Source organism: Coregonus clupeaformis, chromosome 11, assembly GCF_020615455.1.
Source record: "Coregonus clupeaformis isolate EN_2021a chromosome 11, ASM2061545v1, whole genome shotgun sequence".
In the NCBI taxonomy this organism is placed as follows: Eukaryota; Metazoa; Chordata; class Actinopteri; order Salmoniformes; family Salmonidae; genus Coregonus; species Coregonus clupeaformis.
This window is the reverse complement of record NC_059202.1, coordinates 3,716,844-3,732,494: the sequence shown is the minus strand read 5'-3', so window position 1 is coordinate 3,732,494 and position 15,651 is coordinate 3,716,844. Positions and strand designations below refer to the sequence as shown.

The following is a 15,651-nucleotide window of genomic DNA, read 5'->3' as shown; positions in this document are numbered from 1 at the left end:
TCAACCACTTTGAAAAGAAGGTTGACGACATCCGATCCTCGTTTGTTAAGTCTAATGACACTGCTGGTCCTGCTCACACTGCCCTACCCTATGCTTTGACTTCTTTCTCCCCTCTCTCTCCAGATAAAATCTTGCGACTAGTGACTGCAGGCCGCCCAACAACCTGCCCGCTTGACCCCATCCCCTCCTCTCTTCTCCAGACCATCTCCGGTGACCTTCTCCCCTACCTCACCTCGCTGATCAACTCATCCTTGACCGCTGGCCATGTCCCTTCCGTCTTCAAGAGAGCGAGAGTTGCACCCCTCCTCAAAAAAACCAACACTCGATCCCACTGATGTCAACAACTACAGACCAGTATCCCTTCTTTCTTTTCTTTCCAAAACTATTGAGCGTGCCGTCTTTAGCCAACTCTCCTGCTATCTCTCTCAGAATGACCTTCTTGATCCAAACCAGTCAGGTTTCAGGACTGGTCATTCAACTGAGACTGCTCTTCTCTGTGTCACGGAGGCTCTCCGCACTGCTAAAGCTAACTCTCTCTCCTCTGCTCTTGTCCTTCTAGACCTGTCTGCTGCCTTTGATACTGTGAACCATCAGATCCTCCTCTCCACCCTCTCCGAGCTGGGCATCTCCCGGCGCGGCTCACTCCTGGATTGCGTCCTACCTGACAGGTCGCTCCCTACCAAGTGGCGTGGCGAGAAGCTGTCTCCGCACCACGTGCTCTCACCACTGGTGTCCCCCAGGGCTCAGTTCTAGGCCCTCTCCTTTTCTCCCTATACACCAAGTCACTTGGCTCTGTCATATCCTCACATGGCCTCTCCTATCATTGCTACGCTGACGATACACAACTAATCTTCTCCTTTCCCCCTTCTGATAACCAGGTGGCGAATCGCATCTCTGCATGTCTGGCCGACATATCAGTATGGATGACGGATCACCACCTCAAGCTGAACCCTGGCAAGACGGAGCTGCTCTTCCTCCCGGGGAAGGACTGCCCGTTCCATGATCTTGCCATCACGGTTGACAACTCCGTTGTGTCCTCCTCCCAGAGTGCGAAGAGCCTTGGCGTGACCCTGGACAACACCCTGTCGTTCTCCGCTAACATCAAGGCGGTGACCCGATCCTGCAGGTTCATGCTCTACAACATTCGGAGAGTACGACCCTGCCTTACACAGGAAGCGGCACAGGTCCTAATCCAGGCACTTGTCATCTCCCGTCTGGATTACTGCAACTCGCTGTTGGCTGGGCTCCCTGCCTGTGCCATTAAACCCCTACAACTCATCCAGAATGCCGCAGCCCGTCTGGTGTTCAACCTTCCCAAGTTCTCTCACGTCACCCCCCTCCTCCGCACACTCCACTGGCTTCCAGTTGAAGCTCGCATCCGTTACAAGACCATGGTGCTTGCCTATGGAGCAGTGAGGGGAACGGCACCTCCGTACCTTCAGGCTCTGATCAGTCCCTACACCCAAACGAGGGCATTGCGTTCATCCACCTCTGGCCTGCTGGCTCCCCTTCCTCTGCGGAAGCATAGTTCCCGCTCAGCCCAGTCAAAACTGTTCGCTGCTCTGGCACCCCAATGGTGGAACAAGCTCCCTCACGACGCCAGGACAGCGGAGTCACTCACCACCTTCCGGAGACATTTGAAACCCCACCTCTTTAAGGAACACCTGGGATAGGATAAAGTAATCCTTCAACCCCCCAAAAAATAAAAGAAATAAAAATAAAATAAAAAATAATAATTGTAAAGTGGTTATCCCACTGGCTATAGGGTGAATGCACCAATTTGTAGTCGCTCTGGATAAGAGCGTCTGCTAAATGACGTAAATGTGCCCTTGAGCAAGGCACTTAACCCTAATTGCTCCTGTAAGTCGCTCTGGATAAGAGCGTCTGCTAAATGACTAAAATGTAAATGTAAAAAAATTAAATCCATTATTAAAAAATGGAAAGAATATGGCACCACAACAAACCTGCCAACAGAGGGTCGCCCACCAAAACTCACGGACCAAGCAAGGAGGGCATTAATCAGAGGCGCAACAAAGACACAAAAGATAACCCTGAAGGAGCTGCAAAGCTCCACAGTGGAGATTGGAGTATCTGTCCATACGACCACTTTAAGCCGTACACGCCACAGAGTTGGGCTTTATGGAAGAGTGGCCAGAAAAAAACATTGCTTACAGAAAAAAATAAGCAAACACGTTTGGTGTTCACCAAAAGGCATGTGGGAGTCTCCCCAAACATCAAGGTAAACGCTATGTCTGGCGGTAACCCAAGAACTCTCATCACCCCGAGAACACCATACCCACAGTGAAGCATCATGCTGTGGTGATGTTTTTCATTGGCAGGGACTGGGAAACTGATCAGTATTGAAGGAGTGATGGATGGCGCTAAATACAGGGAAATTCTTGAGGGAAACCTGTTTCAGTCTTCCAGAGATTTGAGACTGGGACGGAGGTTCACCTTCCAGCAGGACAATGACCCTAAGCATACTGCTAAAGCAACACTTGAGTGGTTTAAGGGGAAACATTTAAATGTCTTGGAATGGTGAATACTTTCAAGTTCTGTTTTTTTGTCTTACTTCTTGTTTGTTTCACAATAAAACATATTTTCAAAGTGGTAGGCATGTTGTGTAAATGAAATGATACAAACCCCCTAAAAATTCCAGGTTGTAAGGTAACGAAATAGGAAAAATGCCAAGTGGGGTGAATACTTTCGCAAGCCACTGTAAAGAGTTACTATGCATAACTCATAGTACATAAAACCTTTTCTAATAGCTTTGGTTAATAGTCTATAGCATGATAACGAATGGTCAGTCTGCCATCAATCATATGTATTAGTATTATACTTTATCACGTGTTATTATGTATAATACGACACTCACACTCATAGCGCAGGTTCTCAAACTTGGGGCTGTTGTCATTGTGGTCCAGGATGAGGACGTTGAGCTGGCAGATCCCTATGAGGGGCTCCTCAGCCCAGTCTGTAGCCGTCACCGTGATGGAGTACTCTCTCTGTCTCTCCCGGTCGAACCGCCGCGCCGTCACAATCACACCTGACACACAGAGGTCAGAGGCCAAAGGTCATGACTAGGGCCCCTGAGTTTTTCATGAGGTAACTACAGTTGAAGTCGGAAGTTTACATAAACCTTAGCCAAATACATTTAAACTCAGTTTTTCACAATTCCTGACATTTAATCCTAGTAAGAATTCCCTGTCTTAGGTCAGTTAGGATCCACACTTTATTTTAAGAATTTGAAATGCCAGAATAATAGTGAGAGAATTATTTATTTCAGCTTTTATTTCTTTCATCACATTCCCAGTGGGTCAGAAGTTTACATACACTCAATTAGTATTTGGTAGCATTGCCTTTAAATTGTTTAACTTGGGTCAAACGTTTCGGGTAGCCTTCCACAAGCTTCCCACAATAAGTTGGGTGAATTTTGTCCCATTCCTCCTGACAGAGCTGGTGTAACTGAGTCAGGTTTGTAGGCCTCCTTGCTCGCACACGCTTTTTCAGTTCTGCCCACAAATGTTCTATAGGATTGAGGTCAGGGCTTTGTGATGGCCACTCCAATACCTTGACTTTGTTGTCCTTAAGCCATTTTGCCACAACTTTGGAAGTATGCTTGGGGTCATTGTCCATTTGGAAGACCCATTTGCGACCAAGCTTTAACATCCTGACTGATGTCTTGAGATGTTGCTTCAATATATCCACATAATTTTCCTTCCTCATGATGCCATCTATTTTGTGAAGTGCACCAGTCCCTCCTGCAGCAAAGCACCCCCACAGCATGATGCTGCCACCCCCATGCTTCACGGTTGGGATGGTGTTCTTCAGCTTGCAAGCCTTACCCTTTTTCCTCCAAACATAGCGATGGTCATTATGGCCAAACAGTTATATTTTTGTTTCATCAGACCAGAGGACATTTCTCCAAAAGATACGATCTTTGTGGGCACTCCGCCTCGGCGGCGGATCCGGCTCCGGGCATGACCCCCACTCCCTCTCTAACCCCCCAAAGCGCCCCTGGTCTGGTCTCGCCTTGCTGGCCGGAGCTGGACTGAACACTGGTGGAGCGGATTGCTCTAGCTCCGGAGTGGAGCAGCTGACCGGTGCCGGACCAGGCACCGGTGGAACAGGCACGGGCTGTGCCGGACTGACAATGCGCACCACAGGCTTGGTGCGGGGAGCAGGGATGGGCCGGACCGGGCTGACGACGCGCACCATTGGCTTGGTGCGGGGAGCAGGGACGGGCCGAACCGGGCTGACGAAGCGCACCACTGGCTTGGTGCGGGGAGCAGGAACAGGCCGGACCGGGCTGACGACGCGCACCATTGGCTTGGTGCGGGGAGCAGGGACGGGCCGAACTGGGCTGACGAAGCGCACCACTGGCTTGGTGCGGGGAGCAGGAACAGGCCGGACCGGGCTGACGACGCGCACCACAGGCTTGGTGCGGGGAGCAGGGACGGGCCGAACCGGGCTGACGAAGCGCACCACTGGCTTGTTGCGGGGAGCAGGAACGGACCAAAACGGGCTGACGACGCGCACCACTGGCTTGGTGCGGGAAGCAGGAACGGGCCGGACCGGGCTGGCGACGCGCACCACTGGCTTGGTGCGAGGGGCAGGAACAGGCCGGACCGGGCTGGCGACACGCACCACTGGCCCTACGCGGGGATCAGAAACGGGCCGGACCGGACTGGCAACACACCCCAGTACCTCTCGCCGTGCCTCTACATTCTCCTTCCCCCTGGTGACCAGTGACTCCCGTAACCTGGCGGCCTCCTTTGCCAACCCGCTGAACCACTCTATCCCGGTCTCCTGCTGCCCCGTCGTCCACGGCGTGAGCCCCCCCCCTAAAAATGTTCTTGGCGTCTCTCCTCACCGTGGGCCAGGCCTCCATGGCTCTCGCCAGACTCTCGCTCCTCTGCTCCCAAGTCCAGCCTCTCTCCTCCTCACGCTGCTTGACCCAGTCGAGGTGGTATCTTCTGTCACGATCGTCTTGAGAAGAAGCGGGCCAAGGCGCAGCGTGATATGCGTACATAATATTTATTAAATGTACAACACAACGAACAAAACAACAAACGATACGAAACGTGAAGTCCTACGGTTACACAAACCAAACGGAACAAGATACCACACCAAAACAATGCCAAACGGCTACCTAAGTATGGCTCCCAATCAGAGACAACGAGCTACAGCCGTCTCTGATTGGGAACCACCCTGGCCAACATAGAAATACCAAACTAGAACACAAAACAATGAAAACTCACACCCTGGCTCAACATACAAGAGTCCCCAGAGCCAGGGCGTGACACTTAGTGTATGTAAACTTCTGACCCACTGGAATTGTGATACAGTGAATTATAAGTGAAATAATCTGTCTGTAAACAATTGTTGTAAAAATTACTTGTGTCATGCACAAAGTAGATGTCCTAACCGACTTGCCAAAACTATAGTTTGTTAACAAGAAATGTGTGTAGTGGTTTAAAAACTAGTTTTAATGACTCCAACCTAAATTTATGTAAACTTCCTACTTCAACTGTATGTGACCATGAAATTGAGGAAAAACTCTGGGCCCCAGTTTTGGTCTATAATTTAGTTCCCTGAGTTTTTCCTTTTCCTGGTCAACTCATGTGGTCGGGAAAAACTCAAGGTCCTAGTTACGCCTCGTTAATATGATAGCTGTATTTGTCATTACATTATTGATTAACATATTGTTATATTTATCCTGGATCCATTTATGATTAAAACAGTATATTGTTATACTGCAAAACGTGATCGATAGGTCGATAAATAAAAGTTAAGTATGAGGTGTAATACTTCATTTCAATTGTACAGGTATGTATAGGGCATTTATCTGGCAATACCATTTTTATTTGTATTATTATTAAGAGTATCAAGACTGCATGGGAATTGTTAAACCTGTTACATTTTTATCCCTGGTCTTAAAACCTTATATATTCCAGGTCAGTTTCAGCGTTAATCCCTCCATGCCACACATCCTGCTTGGCTATGGCTAATTCAACAAGTACCACCACAGCTAACTGAACTGTGGGATCCTTGCCCACTGTACCTACCTGTGTCAGGGTGGACTCTGAAGGCAGGCATGGCGCTGTCTCTGTGCATCAGGCCGTATTTGACTTTCCCATTGGCCCCCTCGTCTGCATCCACCGCGTGCACCTGCAGCACGAAGGTCCCTGTGGGCTGGTTCTCCAACACAGACGCCTGCTCCCTGTACTGCTGACACTGAGAGAGGGAGGGAGGATAAGGTGTGTGTGTGTGTGTGTGTGTGTGTGTGTGTGTGTGTGTGTGTGTGTGTGTGTGTGTGTGTGTGTGTGTGTGTGTGTGTGTGTGTGTGTGTGTGTGTGTGTGTGTGTGTGTGTGTGTGTGTGTGTGTGTGTGTGTGTAAGAGAGGGAGAGAGAGACAGAAAGAGAAAGGGCAGAGGGGTTCAGACTGAATTCAGAAATTTGGTTAGAAACTACTCAATGTACTCTATGTAGACGTTTGTACAGTACACGTGATAGGACGTAAAATAGAGCAATGGTATTCCTTTCTTTGAAGGTCCACCACCGTGTCAAACAACAACTCAACATTGCACCGCCCACCCTGTCTTTCCCTGCTATCATGACTACCTTATCCTTTGATGAGTCTGCCCCAGAGATAGAGAGAGAGAGTCTCCAGTGACTCACTAGAGCTCTGTTTAATTAATACACATTGTGATGTCACGAGAGGCTGTGTCCTGGAGGGACGTTACATCCCCCTGAGGTGGCTGCAAACTCAGACAGCTATGGCTCCATCTGCTGGTATGGTCGGGAACTCCACCCCTCTATGGCCAATCTTCCCACGCACCTGAAACAAATCAGGAGCTGATGAGCTGAAGGTTTGGGAAGGGAAGAGACACACTGAGGGAGTGTGTGGGGGGTGAAGAGACACAGTCTCCAACCTGGGCTCTCTGGAGGACAAGAGTGCTGCACGTCCACTTCCATGAGGAATATAAGGATTTGGAGATACTTACCTTTGGGAAATATTCACCTTTGGATATATGCACCTGTGGAAATACGTGAGAGACATTTGGAAGGACTTTTTGCTGGGTTGGCCACTAGCTGCAACGTGGACTACAGTAAGGCTGGGGAAAAGTTATCTGAGCGAGTGAGAATTATGACTTTGGATGTGGAAGAGACATCCCTGAACTGTTAACCCTTAAAGAGCCACAAGAGAACAGAATTTTGTTATATTTTCGTTAATTTCCCAAGACCTATAATAAAATCCTTGTTTTGTTTGAACCTTGTCTCCTTGCACTACTTGAGCAATCCCGCTGAAAGCTGTGTAGCCTCTCGTGACGTCACAGATGGTGGAGAATACGGGCACGCTCAAGCGTTAATAGTGCATGTCAGAGGAGGATACCGAAGGTTTGATCACCCAGTTTTCCAAGTTGGCCGTAGGCTCCCCGCCGACTGAAATGGAGGACATATTGAAAGCCCTTGTTGCTGGCCAGCAAGCCCAGATGCAAGCAAACGTGGCTCTCTTGGAGGAGCAAAAGAAAGCCAACCTTCTGAAGGCAGAGGAATTGCAGTTGCAGAGACAGAGGGTTGTCCAAAATACCCGCCCAATAAAGGCAAGTGACTTTATATCTAAGATGGGAGCTACCGATGACATTGAGGCATACCTGCATGCATTTGAGGCCACGGCCACTAGGGAAGCCTGGCCCAAGCAACAGTGGGTTGGTCTGTTAGCCCCCTTTCTAACCGGGGAATCGCTGAATGCTGTCCGGGACCTGGGCCCTGACCAGGTTACTGACTATGATGCCCTGAAGTCTGAGATCCTCAGCAGATATGGACTCACAAAGTTTGGTATGGCCCAGCGCTTTCACAGCTGGACCTTCCAACCAGACCAACCTCCTCGGGCGCAGATGCATGAACTTGTCCGAATCGCAAGGAAATGGCTGGATCCGCAGAGGAATACAGCAGCGGCGGTGGTGGAGGCCGTTGTGGTGGATCGTTACCTACGCGCCCTGCCTTATGAGGCAAAACGGTTCATCAGTCAACAGGCCTTGACCACGGCTGATCTGACCGTGGAAGCTGTGGAAAAGTACCAGGCCACAGCGGAGATGCTGAATGCTTCCGAAAAGACCCCAGGAGTGCGGCCCCACCACAAATGGGAAGAACCCGTCCAAAGGACCCCAAGGTCTCGAACCCAGCCACGTCAGGACTTATCCCGGCTCCAGGGGAGCCAGAAACCAGGCGGGTCCAAGAAGAGTACACCAGGAGGGGGAAACTCGACAGTGTTACCGGTGTGGGGAGATGGGACATATCTCCTGGCAGTGTGGGAAACCAGCCGATGAACCTATGCCCACTGCGGAGTCCTCCAGCTCAGTACCCACACACCGTTTTGCCTCGCTCTTGGGAGTCGTAGATGGCGGCCCAGATCGACCCCCCCCACCTGCCCGGTAACTGTGAATCACCATGATGTGGAGGCCTTACTGGATTCTGGTAGCCGGGCCACCCTGGTGCGTAAGGATTTGGTGGGCCCAACGTGTCTGACCCCCGGGGAAAGTCCTCCCAGTTTCCTGTGTCCATGGGGACACCAGAGAATACCCCGTTACTGAACTTACAATGACCAGCACACGGGGAACCATACACACGACGGCGGGGGTGGTTGATTCCCTCCCCGTCCCTGTCCTAATTGGACGAGACTGCCCAGCCTTTTACCCACTCTGGAGAGAGTCTCAGGAGAGGATAACCCGAGTACCTCGGAAACGGAGAGGCAAGACTCATCCTGGGAAGGCTCCGGTGCAATCCTCCGAATTACTCACTCCCGCCCGGGCTCTGATAGGGATGGCAGGTGCCCAGACCGACACAGAGACGGAGCTACAGAATCTGGACAAAGAACTGTCTGGTCTGAAGGGGACCGCTGAGAGGTATCGTTTGTTAAAGCAACAGTTAGACATGTAGACAGAAGAGTTAGATATCCTCCAGGCTAAACTCCAACAGAGCTCCTTCCCTAAGCAACAGGAGGAGCTGGAGATGCTGCGCAGGACCATCGAGGAGTGTGAGGAGACCCTGCGCAGTAGTAAGGAGGTCCAGAAGAAGGCAGAGGAGAAGTACAAGGTGTTGGAGAACAAGATGAAGAATGCGGAGGCAGAGAGAGAGAAGGAACTGAAAGCTGCTCAACAGAAGCTAAACTCTGCTAAAACCAAGGCTGATGCGTTCAGTAAGAAACTCAAGGAGAGACCCCAGAGACCGGCACTGTACAACACAGCACCAACTCACCGGATGGAGTGGAAACAGCCGAGGGCTGGCAAGCACCACGGCAATGCGGACGCCCTCTCCCGGCGTGATGCCTTCTTCGCTGCCTTTACCCCGACGAGGACGTCGGTCCCGAGGAGGGGGATGTGTGATGTCACGAGAGGCTGTGTCCTGGAGGGACGTTACATCCCCCTGAGGTGGCTGCAAACTCAGACAGCTATGGCTCCATCTGCTGGTATGGTCGGGAACTCCACCCCTCTATGGCCAATCTTCCCACGCACCTGAAACAAATCAGGAGCTGATGAGCTGAAGGTTTGGGAAGGGAAGAGACACACTGAGGGAGTGTGTGGGGGTGAAGAGACACAGTCTCCAACCTGGGCTCTCTGGAGGACAAGAGTGCTGCACGTCCACTTCCATGAGGAATATAAGGATTTGGAGATACTTACCTTTGGGAAATATTCACCTTTGGATATATGCACCTGTGGAAATACGTGAGAGACATTTGGAAGGACTTTTTGCTGGGTTGGCCACTAGCTGCAACGTGGACTACAGTAAGGCTGGGGAAAAGTTATCTGAGCGAGTGAGAATTATGACTTTGGATGTGGAAGAGACATCCCTGAACTGTTAACCCTTAAAGAGCCACAAGAGAACAGAATTTTGTTATATTTTCGTTAATTTCCCAAGACCTATAATAAAATCCTTGTTTTGTTTGAACCTTGTCTCCTTGCACTACTTGAGCAATCCCGCTGAAAGCTGTGTAGCCTCTCGTGACGTCACAACATACAAGTAAAATACTCTTAATGGAGAGAGAGAGAGAGAGAGAGAGAGAGAGAGAGAGAGAGAGAGAGAGAGAGAGAGAGAGAGAGAGAGAGAGAGAGAGAGAGAGAGGCACAACATGCCCAACAGGAAACTATATATATTAGCAATATGAATATCAAAGCATTAAAAATACACTACATATACAAAAGTAGGTGGACACCCCTTCAAATTAGTGGATTCGGCTATTTCAGGCACACCCCTTGCTGACAGGTGTATAAAATCGAGCACACAGCCATGCAATCTCCATAGACAAACATTGGCAGTAGAATGGCCTTACTGAAGAGCTAAGAGATGTCAATGTGGCACCGTCACAGGATGCCACCTTTCCAACAAGTCAGTTCGTCAAATTTCTGCCCTGCTAGACCTGCCACGGTCAGCTGATAGTTCTGTTATTGTGAAGTGGAAACGTCTAGGAGCAACAACGGCCCACACAAGATCACAGAACGGGACCGCTGAGTAATGAAAAATCGTCTGTCCTTGGTTGCAACACTCACTACCGAGTTTCAAACTGCCTCTGGAAGCAACGTCAGCACAAGAACTGTTCGTCGGGAGTGTCATGAAAGGGGTTTCCATGACCGAGCAGCCGCACACAAGCCTAAGATCACCATGCGCAATGCCAAGCGTTAGCTGGAGTGGTATAAAGCTCGCTGCCATTGGACTCTGGAGCAGTGGAAACGCATTCTCTGGAGTGATGAATCACGCTTCACCATCTGGCAGTCTGACGGACAAATCTGGGTTTGGCGGATGCCAGGAGAATGCTACCTGCCCCAATGCATAGTGCCAACTGTAACGTTTGGTGGAGGAGGTACAATGGTCTGGGACTGTTTTTCATGGTTCAGGCTCCTTAGTTCCAGTGAAGTGAAATCTTAACCCTACAGGATACAATTACATTCTAGACGATTCTGTGCTTCCAACTTTGTAGAATGGCCTTACTGAAGAGCTAAGAGATGTCAATGTGGCACCGTCACAGGATGCCACCTTTCCAACAAGTCAGTTCGTCAAATTTCTGCCCTGCTAGACCTGCCACGGTCAGCTGATAGTTCTGTTATTGTGAAGTGGAAACGTCTAGGAGCAACAACGGCCCACACAAGATCACAGAACGGGACCGCTGAGTAATGAAAAATCGTCTGTCCTTGGTTGCAACACTCACTACCGAGTTTCAAACTGCCTCTGGAAGCAACGTCAGCACAAGAACTGTTCGTCGGGAGTGTCATGAAAGGGGTTTCCATGACCGAGCAGCCGCACACAAGCCTAAGATCACCATGTGCAATGCCAAGCGTTAGCTGGAGTGGTATAAAGCTCGCTGCCATTGGACTCTGGAGCAGTGGAAACGCATTCTCTGGAGTGATGAATCACGCTTCACCATCTGGCAGTCTGACGGACAAATCTGGGTTTGGCGGATGCCAGGAGAACGCTACCTGCCCCAATGCATAGTGCCAACTGTAACGTTTGGTGGAGGAGGTACAATGGTCTGGGACTGTTTTTCATGGTTCAGGCTCCTTAGTTCCAGTGAAGTGAAATCTTAACCCTACAGGATACAATTACATTCTAGACGATTCTGTGCTTCCAACTTTGTTTCAACAGTTTCAGCATGACAATGCCCCCGTGCCAAAGCGAGGTCCACACAGAAATGGTTTGTTGAGATCGTTGTGGAAGAACTTGACTGGCCTGCACAGAGCTTTGACCTCAACCCCATCGAACACCTTTGGGATGAATTGGAACGCTGACTGCGAGCCAGGCCTAATCGCCCAACATCAGTGCCCGACCTCACTAATGCTCTTGTGGCTGAATGGAAGCAAGTCCCTGCAGCAATGTTCCAACATCTAGTGGAAAGCCTTCCCAGAAGAGTGGAGGCTGTTATAGCAGCAAAGGGGGGACCAACTCCATACTAATGCCCATGATTTCGGAATGAGATGTTCGACAAGCAGGTGTCCACATACTTTTGGTAATGTAGTGTATCAACTCGACACCTTCTAGCCATCCACTGGACCTCATGACTTCATGGACTTTATGAATACTTCTCAGACCAAGTATGCGTCATTCCTAATTAAGGAGGAAGTTAATTAGTCAGGTATAGTATATCATGATGATACATCACTTTTTTAATAAATTAATTAAAATCCCTGTGGAACGCCTTCAAATAGCATGGGTGGATGCACTAATCAGAGCTCTGGGGGAAACATAAGGGGGATACTGTAGAGAGACAGGGGAAGTAGTAGAGAGAGAGAAAGAGAGAGAGAGAGAGAGAGAGAGAGAGAGAGAGAGAGAGAGAGAGAGAGAGAGAGAGAGAGAGACAGAGAGAGAGAGAGAGAGAGAGAGAGTTGGATGGTCAGACAGACAGACAGACAGACAGACAGACAGACAGACAGACAGACAGGCAGGCAGGCAGGCAGGCAGGCAGGCAGGCAGGCAGGCAGACAGACAGACAGACAGACAGACAGACAGACAGACAGACAGACAGACAGACAGACAGACAGCGCAGGACATTGACAGAGAAGACTACCTAGAAGACAATAACATTTTAACACTACTTACCTGTCTACAGTCCAATATACTACTGTGTGTATAAAGGGACATCATCCACAATACTTTTTTCTCACCTTCTCAAAGATGGGTTTGTTGTTATTGACGTCATCAACACCCACGATGACACGGGCGGTTGCAGAGAGTGGATGTGGCCCCCCGGAGGCGTTGTCGTCCGTAGCCGTCACATTGAGGACGTACTCCAGGCCCTGGAGCTTGGGAGGGGGAGTTGAGCGCAGCCGGATCAACCCTAAAAAGATGAAAGACCAGAGGACCATTACAACCTTAGCAAAGGACCACTATCTACGGTTGAAGACATTAAAACATTACTTTTTCAAAATGCCTTTGCTGCAGCCAGGTACATTGTTAATGTGACTTACTATGTCGCAAGGTGATGCCAAGCGTCAAGTTCATTAGCAATTATCTAACTATAACCCATGTAATTAAATACATATCTTAAATATGCCCCTGACGGTACAGTTACATTCACTTTGAAACATATGTTTTTTATTGCAGTTTAGTACCGATTAATATTTTTATGCCCCCAACTGTACTGTCACCCAGCTCAGCTCAGAAGAGGTTCCCATTTCCATGAGAAGGTGACAACAAGGGCTATAAGTTAACCAGGCTACACACATGTACGTTAGATGTACTTGCTTTCTCCTTGTCCTGCCTTTGCATAACAAGGGAATGAGGAAAGGAGAACATCATCTGAGTCATCTGTTCTCTATGCAAATATCGACATCAATGGGTTCAGGATGAGCTACTTGTGATCTTGGGAAAAGTCATTGATGTGAAAGAGAGAGAGAACACAGGGAGGTTTTCCTCTTGTTGTGGTATCACTCATCTCTCACTGCTCCTCCTGATTAAAGACAACAAGCAAGTTGCTGCACCCAAATGGGGCCGGAGTTCTTTCACTCGTCTACTTCTTGCTCACTAATTGTCTGTGGTAGAGGAGGTCTCCACAGTCTAGACACAAAATGATTAACTAAGTACAGTATAATATACTGTACTTAGCCGGTCTCATGTTGTTTTAGCCATACTGTACAGCAGCCGTAGTCAATAGGCAGACCGTGGGCCGTGGGACGGATCCGGACCCAGAACGGGGTCATAAAAAAAAAAGTTTTTAGGAATTCTGTCGGGATTCGACTCCTGGTATCATATGAACACACATAAAATATGGAAAATATGTAGAATAGCAGGAAATGAGCTTTAAAACTGCTAAATGCTCCCTTCGCTCTATGGCATAATGTGTTGAATTGCAGGAAATTAGCTTTAAAATGGAAAGTATTTCTCTCTGCCAACAAGAGGGGTGTGAACAGTTTGAACAGTTTGGGGTCGCATGGGTTGCGAGGTGAGGGTTTGTTACTATGCCGATAAATTACAATATCCATCTGGATCTTTGCCATACAGTAGGACATTGTGTGAAAGGACCTTCTCAAATAGTATTTGAGTACCCCTGCTGTACGGTATAAATACTTTTTTATTATTATTATTATTATTTCTTTGGCAAGTGACTAATTTCCACCTAAAACCCCCAGTAATAAATTCATTAATAAATAAATAAATAAATAAAACGTTTTTATGTTTTGGTCAAGCCAAGGCATTTGCTTGATTCAATTAAATGGGACACAACTGTGAGGTGGCTCCCTTTCTGTCTTTTGGAGGCCCTAAGCAAGATTTGTTAGCTGACATGGCTAATTGAGTGACTTTCAGTGACTGACATAACAAGAGAAAAACTGCTGATGCACAACCAAATTTCGAAATTGCACCTGGTGTATTCTACTATTCTTAGGGTGGGTTGCACCAAGATGGTTTAAATTAATCTAGGATTAGAGCTAATCTAGTTTTTCTAAATCTAGGTTTATAATTAAGCAGAGATGTGTTGCACCATCTCTGGATCAGTAAATCTGGATCAGTAAATCTATGATTAACGGTTTTAAACTATGATTAGTGACATGGTACACCAATATATGAGGTATTTCGTGACTTGAAACGAAGTAGCTAGCCTACTTGACAAATGAGGCCACAAAGTTGCTGTTCCTTGATAAAATAATAACAATGTAGAACTACTGCAACTCCATCATGAAAGGTTCTCATTGGTTGGCCGATTTGAAATAAAATCTGTTATTTGCCTGTACTAGACAGAAAACTCATTTGTTAGCTAACGTTTGCTACTGTAGCTAGCTAGTTTATAAACCATGATAACTAGCATAACATATAACTTATTATTGTCATTACTTAATGTTATTTAGCCATTTATTATTTGTCCGCTATCTACCTGATCATGGCATGTCAAAGAAGTTCACATTTCTTTGCTTATGAAAATAAACCTCTTGTCGGAGCTGATGATGATGGAGGAATTTAGTAATTTACTGGATGATAAAAAGACAGACTGTCAAAAAGAAGGAAGACACCTGGGCCATATGCGACAGATTTCATGGATAGACACCGATTAAAGAGAAGAGGGACCCAAATCGGATGAAGGCGTGCTGGATTTTTTTAAAAAGCAAAAGCCAAAAAGGATGCGGCAGAGGAGAGGCGGGGGCTATTTCAGACCGGAGGTGGGCCTCCGTCCAAGGGAATTTATCCTCTCTCCCAGAGGATATGCGAGATGATTCCCCAGCAGTTTGACCCTCTCCTTAACCCCAATGATGACGACGGACAACTCGACCCACCAATATTTAGTAAACATAAATAACTGGTAAATATCAATGACTATAATGCACGTTAAAACTAACGTTAATGCTACTTCACGACAATGTTACCATTATCAGTCCCGTTACAGCAAGTTGCATAACATCATTATTCGTACCAAGGCTGGGCATATCATAAGCCCCAATTCAGTTGTTGTACAAAATGGGCACGTGAATAGCCTACTAATAATGAGTTAATTTTCTTTCTTTCCTTTCCTTTAGTTGAGCTGACACCATGTGCTGTGGAGAAACAACAGTGCCTGGATCTTGCACCAGCAGCAAAAACACCAGACAGGCCAAGCAAACGCCCCAGAACTGACATGAACCGAGCTCATATTGATGTTTTGGAGCTGGAGATAGAGAAAAATCTACTGCA

The 15,651-nt window shown here is 48.1% G+C and overlaps 1 protein-coding gene across 1 annotated transcript in view; it reads right to left on the bottom strand.

Moving 5' to 3' along the window:
• The window catches only part of LOC121576983 (neural-cadherin-like), a 132,783-nt gene that overhangs the window by 76,297 nt on the left and 40,835 nt on the right, over positions 1 to 15,651 (bottom strand). Inside the window, exons 8-10 of the mRNA XM_041890635.2 lie at positions 12,657 to 12,829; positions 6,069 to 6,237; positions 2,876 to 3,046 (exon numbers count right to left, since the gene is read on the bottom strand). Of these exons, the coding sequence (XP_041746569.2) occupies positions 2,876 to 3,046; positions 6,069 to 6,237; positions 12,657 to 12,829 (513 nt within the window). The remainder of the gene's footprint in view (positions 1 to 2,875; positions 3,047 to 6,068; positions 6,238 to 12,656; positions 12,830 to 15,651) is intronic.